Raw genomic sequence first — 12,350 nt, forward strand, 5'->3', positions numbered from 1 at the left:
TGCCATCAGTTAGCTGCTGAGGCCAGAGTCTAGGCCTCATTTGCCTCTGTTTCCTTTATCTTGAGGTGTTTCTTCAACTCCTGCCTCACAGCATTTGACTCTCGTATGTCTCTCTTTACTCTGTTCTCACCATGGCACTTCAGACCTGTTATTCTTCTGAAATTATAAATCTTGATTCTGCTTTGCTTTTCTCCACTACTTGTTTATGTGGCTGCTGAAATAAGGTTACAGTCAAGTACAACATTGAGATAACTGTATTGCTAGGTGCTCAGGAAAGAGGAAAATTGACTCCCAGAAGAGGAACCAGGTCTGGAACATAAGGCATAGGAAAAATGTGTGTACTGGTCAGAACAATTTTAACCATGGGCTCTTATCTTTACGTCAAAGTGAATAAATTACAAGATGCTAGTGATGTTTAATAAAGCGTAACATCAAGCAGTACAGCAAGGCATTTAAAAAGTAGGAATCGGGCTGGAGATTATTCAGAGGCCAGAACAACCCTCCTGCTTCCTGTGCCTTTGTCTCCTAAAGCTGCTCCATTCTTCTCTGCAGATCATTTTCCTTAGTGCTTCTTAGTGCCTAGTTGTCATAGTCTGTTTAGAAGACCAGCCCTGTGAGAGAAGGTCATATAGGTATTGGAGTTTATTCCTCATGAGGAGGGCCCATTTCTCTGAGGGAGACCTTGGGCTAGAGCGTTATTCCAAATTGTAGCAGTAGCAGTAAGCAAGAAGGTTAGGGACGTGAGCTGTCTAATCTTGTTCAGAAGACTGGATGAGGGGATGGGACAAACTCATCAGGTTTGTGAGAGGACAAATGATGGATTTAAATTTCAGTCTTGCATTTCAGGGGCATGTGGGCTATTTATCATTATTACATATTACAAGCCTGTTTTTAGTTGAGTTCTATGCACAGAAAACAGATAGAAATGAGTTGAACAGGCACCAGTGAATGAGGAGATTGTTTTGAGAGTTTTGCAGAGAAGGAAGAAGTGTGTGGTAAGAAGAGCTCTTGAGTAGCAGGTGACTGGATGCTTAAGGACTTGGTTGCAGTTGGAGTTGTAGGAACAGAAGATGTGGCTTCCTCAAAGGAATCTTAGTGTGATCCTCATATTGTGATGAATGCAGTCTGGTGGGCGCCTTTCTGTCACCCCTCAGAAGCAGTGAAAGAAGAAAGAGACCCACTTCTATTTCTTAGGATTGTTGCAAAATTTAACTGCTTTAGAATTTGATTAATTGATTCCACCAATTGTTAAGTACCCAGACATCTGTTTTGTTATGGCTACCTCATTTGATTTACAAAGATTTTTAAAAAAAATTTTAAGTGTAATAGATATGGATTTTATGATTCTGAATTGTTGACTCCTAGTAGCACTGAAAGCCTAGAAATTAGAGTGAAGAGTGGACAAAGGCTCTTCAGAGAACCATGTAGAAAATATTAATAATGCGGGAACATTTGATCAGCAGTTTGTTTAAATTTTTTTTCTTGCTTTCCTAGATTTTACATGCTTTTAATTCAAGGTTTGCAGATAAATGATTATATGTGCCATCCTGTCTTGGCCAGCGTTATTCTAAACTCCCCTCCTTTGTTCTGCTGTGACTTGAAAGGGATTGATGTTGTGGTTCCTTACTTTATTTCAGCTCTTGAAACCATTTTGCCTGACAGGTAAGCTGTCATTCTCTACTCCTGTGTCAGTTGTCTAGTTTGCCTTGGTCTGTTTTGGTACTTCCTCCTGTATGCTAATTTATCCATCTAGTGGTTTTCACAGTCCAGTGGGACCCAGGCTACATTAAATTGAGTAAAGAGCATCCATACCCTTTCAGTCCCTGGATGCCTTCAGTGTTCATATGTCCATGGCTTACAGATCCTTTCTGGCTTGGTCTAGATGGGTCAGAGAGAGAAAGCTCAGCCTGAGATCCTACTGTTATAAAGTAGGCCTTCATTTTCAGTCAAATTCCAGTTTAAACAGTAACTGTGTAACATAGCAGCAGTTCTCATATGTACAACGCTTGGGTTGTGGGGAAGATGGCATAGTAACTAAAAATACTTTTTAGCTGAAAAATACTAATAACTTTATACTTTTTTGGCAGAGAACTCTCAAAATTCAAAAGCTATGTAAATCCAACAGAGTTGAGAAGATCATCCATTAATATCCTGCTTTCTTTGCTGCCTCTCCCTCATCATTTCGGCACTGTCAGATCTGAGGTAATGTTTCTTTAGTTATTCCCCGCCCCCCCATTTTTTATTTCATGATTCAGGGTCTTGCTAGGTAGCTCAGTTTGGTCGCAAACTTAAAACCATTCCGTCTCAGCATCCTGCCAACCATCATTATTAATTTTTTTATTCTATATTCTGTTTTTGTATGCTAATTTAAGTTAAACCACACTTTTAAACATGGGATAGGAGCTTAAAAAAAAAAAAAATTATTTCCTAGCCTTGTATGGCCACACAAGCCTTGGAGGCGGAGGCAGATGGAGCTTTGTGAGTTTGAGGCCAGCTAGCCTATACGGTGAGACCCTGTCTCAACACTAAACAAACAAACAAACAGATATTTAGAAATATACATTTCTAATGGATAAACACTCATTCCTAATGGATTAATAAAGGTTTTCTGGCTTAAGTATTTCTTCTTTTAGAAGTGTCATTATATCTTGGCTTACTGTTCATTCACGTGTTTATAGATTAATGACATCTGACTACAGGCGTCAATTAGACTGGAAGCCTGGATCATTAGCCTGTCAGCCCTTGTGTCCTTTTGCTTTCCTAAGGGGTCATCACGTTCAGTAGCTGATGTTAAGTGTTGCTTCTTTTTTATTTTATTTTTTTCCTCCAGGTGGTCCTAGAAGGAAAGTTTAGTAATGATGACAGCTCTTCTTATGATAAACCAATAACTTTTCTGTCCCTGAAGTTGAGACTTGTGAATATACTAATAGGTGCCTTGCAAACGGAAACGGACCCTAACAACACCCAAATGATTCTAGGTTTGTGTCCAGACAGTTTTGTTTTGGTTTTTGGTAAGTGAAACCCCAGCACTAATGACCTGAGGAGACAGGTGAGCGGATCCTAAGTCTTAACTAAACTGTTACTATTCTGAGTCAGAAGTAGAGTTTTTTGTTTTTGCTTTTTAAAGAAAAAAGGTTTAAGGATCTGGCAAGATAGTCCAGAGGCTGAAGACACTTGCCACCAAGGCTGGGTTTGACCTCAGGTCCCGTAGGGTGAAGAAGAGAGCTAATTGCTTTAGCTGTCTTTTCATCTACACAAATATGCCATGGAATGCACATAGCCCTTCTCTCCCCAAATAAATATATGTAAAATAAATGTAGTAAACAACTTGAGAAAGACTTAAGGAGAGAAGGTTTGTGCTTTTCCCCTTCCTTTGGCCTTGCTTTCTTCCTTCTTTATCCTTTCAGTTCCAGACTGAGTCCTTAGGTGGTGTGGGGTATTGGGCAGGGAGAGGTGGCCTCTGTAGTAAATGGTACATTGTCAGCTTGATACGTAGCTGAAGGGACAGGTGACAGCACACCTTTCCACGTCACTCTTGATGTGGCTGGAGAAACAGAAAAAAGCCAAGGAGGAAAATTAGAAGTAAGAGAATTCAGCCATTTAAATTCTATACTTGGGAATTGCACACAAATTTTACATGTTAGAAAAATATTTTAAAGAGGGGGATGTTCATATGGAGAACATTGTGAGAAATAAGTTTAGTAAGAAGTTTAGTTCAGTGCAGTGGTTGAAGGGGGGCCGTGCGGGGGGAACCTTTGGAGGCAGGCAACAAGCGGTTCATTGGGTTAAAAGTGCTCCCACATAAATAAAAACTAAATATTTTGAATTTTGGAATTTGGATTTCTAAAGCATCTTTTTTAACCCATCAATGTATTTATTTGTAATCCTCAGAGAATTTCACGAATGCTTTACCAAAATTTCTCTTTTCTTTTTTTTAGAGAGAGGGTAGGAGGCACAGGGTCTTTCTATGTAGCCCTGCAATTGCTGTGTAGCCCAGGTTGATAGCAGTCCTTCCTTCTGCCTCAGGTCTCTGTGTGCTAGGGTTATGTGTATGACTACTCCAAATCATGCTGTCTTTGCTCTCAGTTATTGTACTGTAATTACATGTCATATAAACTGCTTTGTTTGTCTTTCTATTGCAGGGGCTATGTTAAATATTGTTCAAGATTCTGCACTTTTAGAAGCCATTGGTTGCCAAATGGAGATGGTAAGAAGCTTATATAATCTATCATAGTATATCTTCTTCTGACTTCATTTAAATCATATCAACAGTGCTGAAACTGAACCTAGGGCCTCACACATGCTAAAGAAACTGTCTACCACTGAGCTGTATCCTCAATCCATTGTTTATTTTTTGAGGCAGTGTCTTATGTAGCCCAGGCTGGTCTCAAACTGTGTATGTTGTTTAAGATGACTTTAAACTCCTGATCCTCTTATCTCTACAGGTGTGCATTATCACACCTGCTTTTTTTTTTTAAAGATTTATTTATTTATTATTATGTATACAGTGCTCTGCCCACATATACACCTGCATGCCAGAAGAGGGCATCAGATCCTATTATAGATGGTTTTGAGCCACCGTGTGGTTGTTGGGAATTGAACTCAGGACCTCTGGAAGAACAGTCAGTGCTCTTAACCTCTGAGCCATCTCTCCAGCCCCACACTTGGTTTTTTTTTTTTTTTTTAATTTTTTTTTTTAAGGCTTTATTTTTTAAGGTTTATTTATTTATTATGTATACAGTGTTTCATCAGAAAAGGGCACCAGATCTCAGTATAGATGTTTGTGAGCCGCCATGTGGTTGCTGGGAATTGAACTCAAGACTTTTGGAAGAGCAGCCAGTGCTCTTAATCTCTGAGCCATCTCTCCAGTCCCCACACCTGGTTTTTAAAGTCATTTTGCTTATAAATTTCAGCTCATTGACTCGGGAGGATCCTATTTTAAAACCTCACATATCTTGAATTTTTGTTTGTTAAGTGCTTCATCAGGTCCTTGAGAAATCTTGGATGAGAGAAACACCAGTTGGGATTGTTTTGAAGTGCCAGTCACCTGGCCTGAATATTCTAGGAAGGCCTTTCTAGTTCCTGCTATCCCTAACAGATTCCTGTAGACAGAAGTTTGCAGGTGCCCCAAAGCATTTTAAGTAATAATTAAAAAGCTCCCCAGATATGGGCAGCATCTCTTGCTTCTTCCTTAAAGATACATGTTACATCTGGGGTAGAGGCTGGGCTGTGTGGGAAGTAATAAGGTATAATGGCATGAGCTAGATAAATGAGAAATTTATTAAGGAAATTCATGACTGCTAATGTGCTGATTTAGGTACAGCGAGTTCTGTTTAAGTGGGGAAAGGCACAAGAAGTCTTTAACAAATGGATTTATTTGCTCTTATATGTATGAGAATTTATAGTAACTAGAGTATTTTATTGTTTGTACTTTATGTACAACTACATTGAAAAGTTGCTGGTTTATGTGTGTGTGTATATACAATGGATGTGAGTCTTCATGTGCGTGTGCAGATGGGTATGGGTGGGTGTTAGCATGGAGGTAAGAGGAGGATGCCAGGTTTTCTACTGTATTGCTTTGCTCTATAACCTCGAGGCAGTGTCTTTTGGTGAGCATGGAGCTAGAGTGGCAGCCAGCAAGCCCAGGGATGCTCCTGTTTCCACCCTTCACAGCGCTGCCGTGTGGGCAGCCGTACCCAGCTTTTAAATAGATGCTGGGGATTTGCACTGAGGTTCTTATGCTTGTGAAGCAAGTACCCACTGAGCCATCTTGCTAGCCCTTTGCCTCCCGTTGGCATTTTTAAAATTTAAAGTAGGTTCTAGGGAATCAAACTGAGGTCCTCACGCTTGAGTGGCAGACACTTTCGTGACTGAGTTCATCTCCCAATCTTTTTTTTTTTTTTTTTCAAAACAAGGTTTCTCTGTGTTATCCCTGTTTCTTTATTTGAAGATTATATTCTTGTTTTGAGGTTTTGATCTAGAGGCATGTTAAGGTATTTTCCTTAACGACTCAGTCATTAGTTAGTGAACTCTAGCATATGTAAAGGGCTCTAAGGTAGTCCTTTGAAAAAATAGCACAGGAGACTTCAGTATGGATGCCTGTAGTTATCAAACCCTGCATATCCTCTTAACAAATGGCATCTGAGCAACAGTACCACAGTGATTTAACCCTTGTCAGTTTATATCACCTGTACTAGTTAGTCTGTTGACATTTGCAGTACTGGGGATGAACCCAGGGCCTCATGCATGTGAGGCAAGTGCTGTACTTCTGAGCCACAGCCTCAACTCTAATAAAGATTTTAATAATTAACCTCTTTTTATATTTGTAAACTGTTCATCTTGTTTCACTTTCATTTGACTAGGGTGGTGGAGAAAATAACCTGAAGAGTCATAGTCGCACTAACAGTGGCATTAGTTCAGCAAGTGGAGGAAGCACAGAACCTACAACGCCTGATAGCGAGAGACCTGCTCAAGCTCTCCTAAGGGATTATGGTAAGCTGTTTTTAAAACAGTCTGTTAGCATTTACACATGTATTAATTCTTTATAAATAAAGCAAGATTTATAAAATAAGCAAAACTAAAACTTTTCAAGAATTGAAAACATAAATAAAAATTTTATCTACTTAGGTATAATAGAAGATGTTTTTTTAAAAAACTAAGGAAAAGGTACTTTTTGGATTTATTGTAGCTGTTTTGAAGTTTGTTAGATCTTCTAGACATTTATGATGAAAAGTCTGGGTTCTATACCAGGCACTGGTGATAGAGGCTCACATAAGATGTGGGGCTTGTTCAGAACTCTGAGAATAATGGTAGAGGTGGTCAGTGAGCCATGTAATTGTAGTTGGAGGCTGACTGAGAGGAAAACCTCAAGGAGCATGAGCCTTCATATTAGAACTTAGATACTCTGTCTTGTTAGGTTCCTCAGTTACAAGAATAAAGAGACATTTTTTGTCCTGCTAAATAAACACTTGCCAGCAAAGCATCTTATTCAGTGATGTCCTTTACACTGAGCAATTATTTTATGGACTTAGTGTAAACATTTTGTAATGTTTTTATGCAGAAATGCTAATAGTGATTGAATCTGTGTTTATTCCATGAGATTAACATATCTAATTCCCTACATGTGAGCTTGAGAGCTTGACTTTTTAACCATCTGGAGACTATATGAGCGTGTTCGTGAGGCATGCTTTCCATTGAAGTTTATGATACATTCCCCTCAGCATGTCAGATACAGAATCATTATGAGAATATTCAGTGCATTTAAATTGCTGCTACTTATGTAGATTTAGGCATTCTCTAGGTTGAATTTCTCTTTCTAGTACTTTCTAAGACATTTCAAAACTAAAGATTATTTTGTGTTATCGCATGTGTTGTATATAAGTGTTTGAAGTGATTGTTTGTTCCAGCATTTTCAGTTGGTGTTAGTGAGCTCTGCTTGTTATGCCATATTTTTTACTAAGAAATCCAGATTTGTGTTAGTGTCACGTGACTGTCTCTCTTTAATGATCATTCCTTTTTCTGTTGTCACTGCCCTCTTTCTGATAGGATCCACAGGTATAATGCCCCTAAAGCTTTCTTTATAATTACAATTTAATTTATTATAGTTTAATTTCTTGGAATTCACTCTTTAAGTAATAATTACTTTAATATAAAATTGAAGCCCAAGTAAAAACATTGACTTGGTTATTTAACCTTTTTAAAGGTTATTAAAGTAGTGCTAAAGAGCTAAATGTAAACATGGGTTTGAAAAGGCATTGCATGTGGGTTTTACTGGTTTAAACCCTGTCATTTCAGCAGATGCTTTAAGATAATTCCTGCCATCTGAGGAGGCTATGAGGTTGAATCCTTACCTCTGTAAAACTCTAGAAAATACTCGGTTGCCTTTTCATTGTTCTTTTTGAAGATAAAACTCTATAAATTATTAATTTAAAAATTTAAAATGCCATTTTTTATTACAAAAATTTTACTGAAACTGCCAAGTCCATAATATTGTGGACTGGCAGCTAGAAGCTGGCCCAGACCCATGTGTGCCTTGTGCACCATCAGTCAGGCCTGGTGCTCAGGCGGTGGGTGGGGAGCATAGCTCTGTATGGGTGCCCACTGTGCTCATTGTGGCTGCTGTGGTCTGTGCCTGGTGGAATGCTGTGCTTCTGTTACTAATGCTTAGTTGTTTTCCCTCCCTGTGGATGTGGCATTGGGTTATATCCTAGCTCTTAATACAGATTCAGCTGCTGGGCTCCTGATTCGCAGCATTCATCTCGTCACCCAAAGACTCAACTCCCAGTGGCGACAAGATATGAGCATATCCCTGGCGGCTCTAGAACTCCTCTCTGGCCTAGCAAAGGTAAGACAGCTCTTTATTTTAGCCTAGCAGACTTGTGTCATGCTTTTCTTTTTCTTTTTTGTGTGGGTATTTTACTGTTGTCAGAATACATGTGTATTTTATACCCAGTGTATTCAAAATTGAACCTCCAAGTAAAATTTTGCAAAATGAAAAATAGGAACAGCAGGCGGTAGTGACGCATACCTTTAATCCCAGCACTTGGGAGGCAGAGGCAGGCAGATCTTGTGAGTTCAAGGCCAGCCTGGTCTATAGAGTGAGTTCCCAGTACAACCAAGACTACACAAGGAAACCCTGTTTTAAAAAAAAAACAAAAACAAAAAAAACATAAAAAGAAACAGAAAATAGGAGCAAAGGTTAAGGTACAGAAAACATTTCAATACTGGTGATTATTTACACATAATAGTGCATTTATTGTTTTTCTAAAGAGTTTATTATAGGGACAGGAGAGATGGCTTAGCAGATAAGAGCACTGCCTGCTCTTCCAGAGGCCCTGAGTTCAATTCCCAGCAACCACATGGTGGCACACAACCATCTGTGATCTGATGCCCTCTTCTGGCATGCAGGGATACATGCAGAGAGAGTCCTCACATACATTAAATAAATAAATGAATGAATCTTTTTTTTTTTAATGAATGAATCTTTTTAAGAAAGAGTTTATTATAAAGCATTTCTGTGATCAGTATTGAGCAAAAATTGACTATATATTTAATTTTCGCTCAGTTATTTCAGTTTTTTAAAACCTTAGAAGTGGGATCCATTTGCACTTAACACCCCAGTCTCTTTCTTGTTCTCTCTCTCAAATTTGTGGAACATAAAACTAACCATTTTAAAGCAGGTGATTCAGTGGCTACTAGTACATTTTCAGTGTAGTGCAACCCACCACCTACACTTTCAGAGTGTTTTTGTTACCTCAAAAGGAAATTGTGGGCTCCTTTCTCCGGGAGGCTGGGTCACAGAGTTTTCTTCAGCCTTCTGGAGGCTAGGTGAAGAAGGCTCGTCCTGAGAACCGGTCACAAACAAGGCCTTTGCACATGTTTTGTGTGGGTTAGGGTCTGCAAGGAACTATCTTTTTAACGCATTTGGGTCTGGTGGGTTGTTATCAGCAGGGGGGTCCGCTCACCTATGTCCAAGCACGAAGCATACCAGGAGCAAGCGTCTCCTCCTGCAGACAAGGGCCCACAGGAAATCCCTAAAGCCTCAAAGCGTTGCTTCCTTGCATACCCTCCCAACCACCACTTTCTCTGACAGCTACTGGTCTTCACTTTATTTCTTTGCATCTACCTAATCAGGACTGTTCACACAAAGGCATCACTATGAAAAATCATGTAATGTGTGCCATTTTAGGAGTGTCTGTCCTTCTCACTTGACAGCACCCCCCTTCCTTTTTTTTAAAGATTTATTTATTTTACATATGAGTACTCTTATCTGCATGTGTGCCAGCAGGCCAGAAGAGGGCATCAGATCACATTATAATGGTTGTGAGCCACCATGTGGTTGCTGGGAATTGAACTCAGGACCTCTGGAAGAGCCAACTGTGCTCCTAACCACTGAACCATCTCTTCAGCCCCAGTTTCAGCCCCCTTTTATAGTTGCACAACCTTAGGCTGAATGTAATTATCACTGTTTGTTTGCTTAATCATCAGTCATGAGGTATTTAGACTGTTTCCATCCTTAGCTCTTATTCCTAGAGCTGCTGTGAGTGTATGTGTATTTGTTGGGAATATCAGTTTCCAGTCCTTTGGGGGATATAGTAAGGGGTAAAAATTTTGGGCTTGGGGTTCAGTGGTTAAGAGCACTGCCTGCTCTTCCAAAGGACCCGGGTTCAATTCTCAGCACCAACATGGCAGCTCACAGCTGTCTGTAACTTCAAGATCTGACACCCTCACACAAATGCACATAGATTAAAATTAAATATTTTTTTTTTAAAGTCTTGGGTTTATGGCAATTCTGTCTTACTTTTGAAGAACTGCAGATTGTTGTTTCACAGCTACTAAGTCCTTTGTCATTCAGCAACCTACAAGGGTTCCAATTTTTCACCATCCTCACTAGCATCTGAGTACTTCTTATTATTAAAATGGAAAGATTATTTTCCATATACCACTTGGTGTTATGAGATAAAAGTATAAACTACGTTGTGCTCATGACGTGATAGTCACCACAAAGTGGTAGTATCTGGAATGATAAAGCTTAGGCCTTTGGGCTGGAGAGGGCTCAGAGGTTAAGAGCATTGTCAGTTCTTTCAAAGGTCCTAAGTTTAGTTCCTAGCAACCACATGGTGGCTCACAACCATCTACAATGAGATCTGGTGCCCTCTTCTGGTGTGTAGGCACACATTCAGACAGAATACTGTACAAATAATAAATAAATAAATAAATCTTAAAAAAAAAAAAAAAAAAAAAGCTTAGGCCTGTATGTCAAAGTTGTCTTACAAGCTGTGAGAGACAAAATAGAGAGGAAGAAAAAAACCAAAACCTAGTATGTTCTCAACACTACTTGGAACTTACCTCAAAAATCCCCAAATGTAGTAGATATGTGAGGAGCAGTTGCTGATATATATAACATTAGGATAGCTATTAATGAGACATGGTAGACCATACAAAGAGAGAGGTACTGCTCCCTGTAACTTGTGGTCCACTTTTGGTTTAAGATGCAATTAGCTTGGTTAAAGCACTGCTCTGGACCTGTGTCATCATATGTAATGAACTAATACTATCTGATTTCATAAATTAGAATGGGCTTGAATGAATAGACTAGTGGTCTGTAATTGAGACTTCATGACCACATTTATGTGGCTGTCTGTTTTTTGACAAAGGTGCAAAGATAACTCGAAGGAGAAAGGTTAGTCTTTTAGACCAGTGATATTGATAGAAAACTTGGTTTCATACCTGCTTTGTATATGGTAGGTACAAAACTCAGCTAAAAACAGATTGTATAGACTTAAATGTAAAAAAGCATTAGTTAAGGATGTAAGGGTTTGTTTTGGCTCACAGTTAAAGGGTACAGTCCATTATGGCAGGAATGTCAAGGTTGCCGGAGCTTGAAGCAGCTAGTCATGTTGAGTTTTCAGTCAGGAAGAAGAGAGCAGATGAATGCTTGTGCTCAGCTGGCTTCCTCCTTTTTATGCAGTCCAGGACCCAAACCCAGGGAATAGTGGCACTCTCCTTTAAGGTGAGTTTTTGTACCTCAATATCATTAGTTGTTAGGGAAATGTAATTAGAGTCACATTGAAATACTTTTATATAAATAGCTAACATTGAGGGTTAGGCATATAGCTTAGGGTAAGAGTCCCTGCTAATCAACCACGAAGATCTAAATTCAGATCCCCAGCACCCACTTACAACTCCAGGCATGGCCAGGCAGACCTCAGTGAGGCAAGTGGAGATCTCAGGAGTTGACTAGCATGTCAGTCCAGCTGAAACAGCAAGCTTTAGGTTGTGTGAGAGACCCCATCTCAAAGGAATAATGTAGAACGTGGTGGGTCAAGACTCCTTTGAGGTTGAATGACTTTTTACAGGGGTCACCTAAGACCTTTGGAAAACACAGATACTTACATTACAATTCACAACAGTAAAAAATAAATTACAGTTATGAAGTAGCAACAAAAATAATTTTATAGTTGGGGTCACCATAACACAAAGAACTGTATCAAAAGGGTCACAGCATTAGTAAGGTTGAGAACCACTCAGAGAGGAAGACATTCAGCAGTCTTCCTGTGTCCTCTGCATAAACGGAGATGCACATACCCATATATACATGTGTATAAATGCGTATACACACACACACACAAAGAAACAAAGGTGAACTCAAACATAAAGAAACAAAGTCAGACTAAATTTAAAAAGACTTGGCCATGCCAAATGTTGAGGCGGATATAAGGAAACTGTTAACAAGAATTGTAATAACCACTTTGGAAAACAGTATGGTAGATCCTTAAAAATGTAACCATTTGGGCTAGAGAGATGGCTCAGTGGTTGAGAGAGTACTGGTGCTCTTCCAGTGAGTTCAA

The 12,350-nt window shown here is 39.3% G+C and overlaps 1 protein-coding gene across 6 annotated transcripts in view; it reads left to right on the top strand.

Moving 5' to 3' along the window:
- The window catches only part of Ralgapb (Ral GTPase activating protein non-catalytic subunit beta), an 81,047-nt gene that overhangs the window by 31,177 nt on the left and 37,520 nt on the right, over positions 1–12,350 (top strand). For 4 of the 6 annotated variants that reach the window (XM_051143690.1, XM_051143686.1, XM_051143688.1 and 1 more), the window contains 6 exons: positions 1,495–1,662; positions 2,088–2,202; positions 2,831–2,978; positions 4,143–4,207; positions 6,363–6,492; positions 8,211–8,344. In XM_051143690.1, coding sequence (XP_050999647.1) covers positions 1,495–1,662; positions 2,088–2,202; positions 2,831–2,978; positions 4,143–4,207; positions 6,363–6,492; positions 8,211–8,344 — 760 coding nt within the window. The remainder of the gene's footprint in view (positions 1–1,494; positions 1,663–2,087; positions 2,203–2,830; positions 2,979–4,142; positions 4,208–6,362; positions 6,493–8,210; positions 8,345–12,350) is intronic. The other 2 variants (XM_051143687.1, XM_051143689.1) reach the window with 1 other exon arrangement.

The sequence above is a fragment of the Acomys russatus genome, chromosome 4, assembly GCF_903995435.1.
Source record: "Acomys russatus chromosome 4, mAcoRus1.1, whole genome shotgun sequence".
NCBI lineage: Eukaryota > Metazoa > Chordata > Mammalia > Rodentia > Muridae > Acomys > Acomys russatus.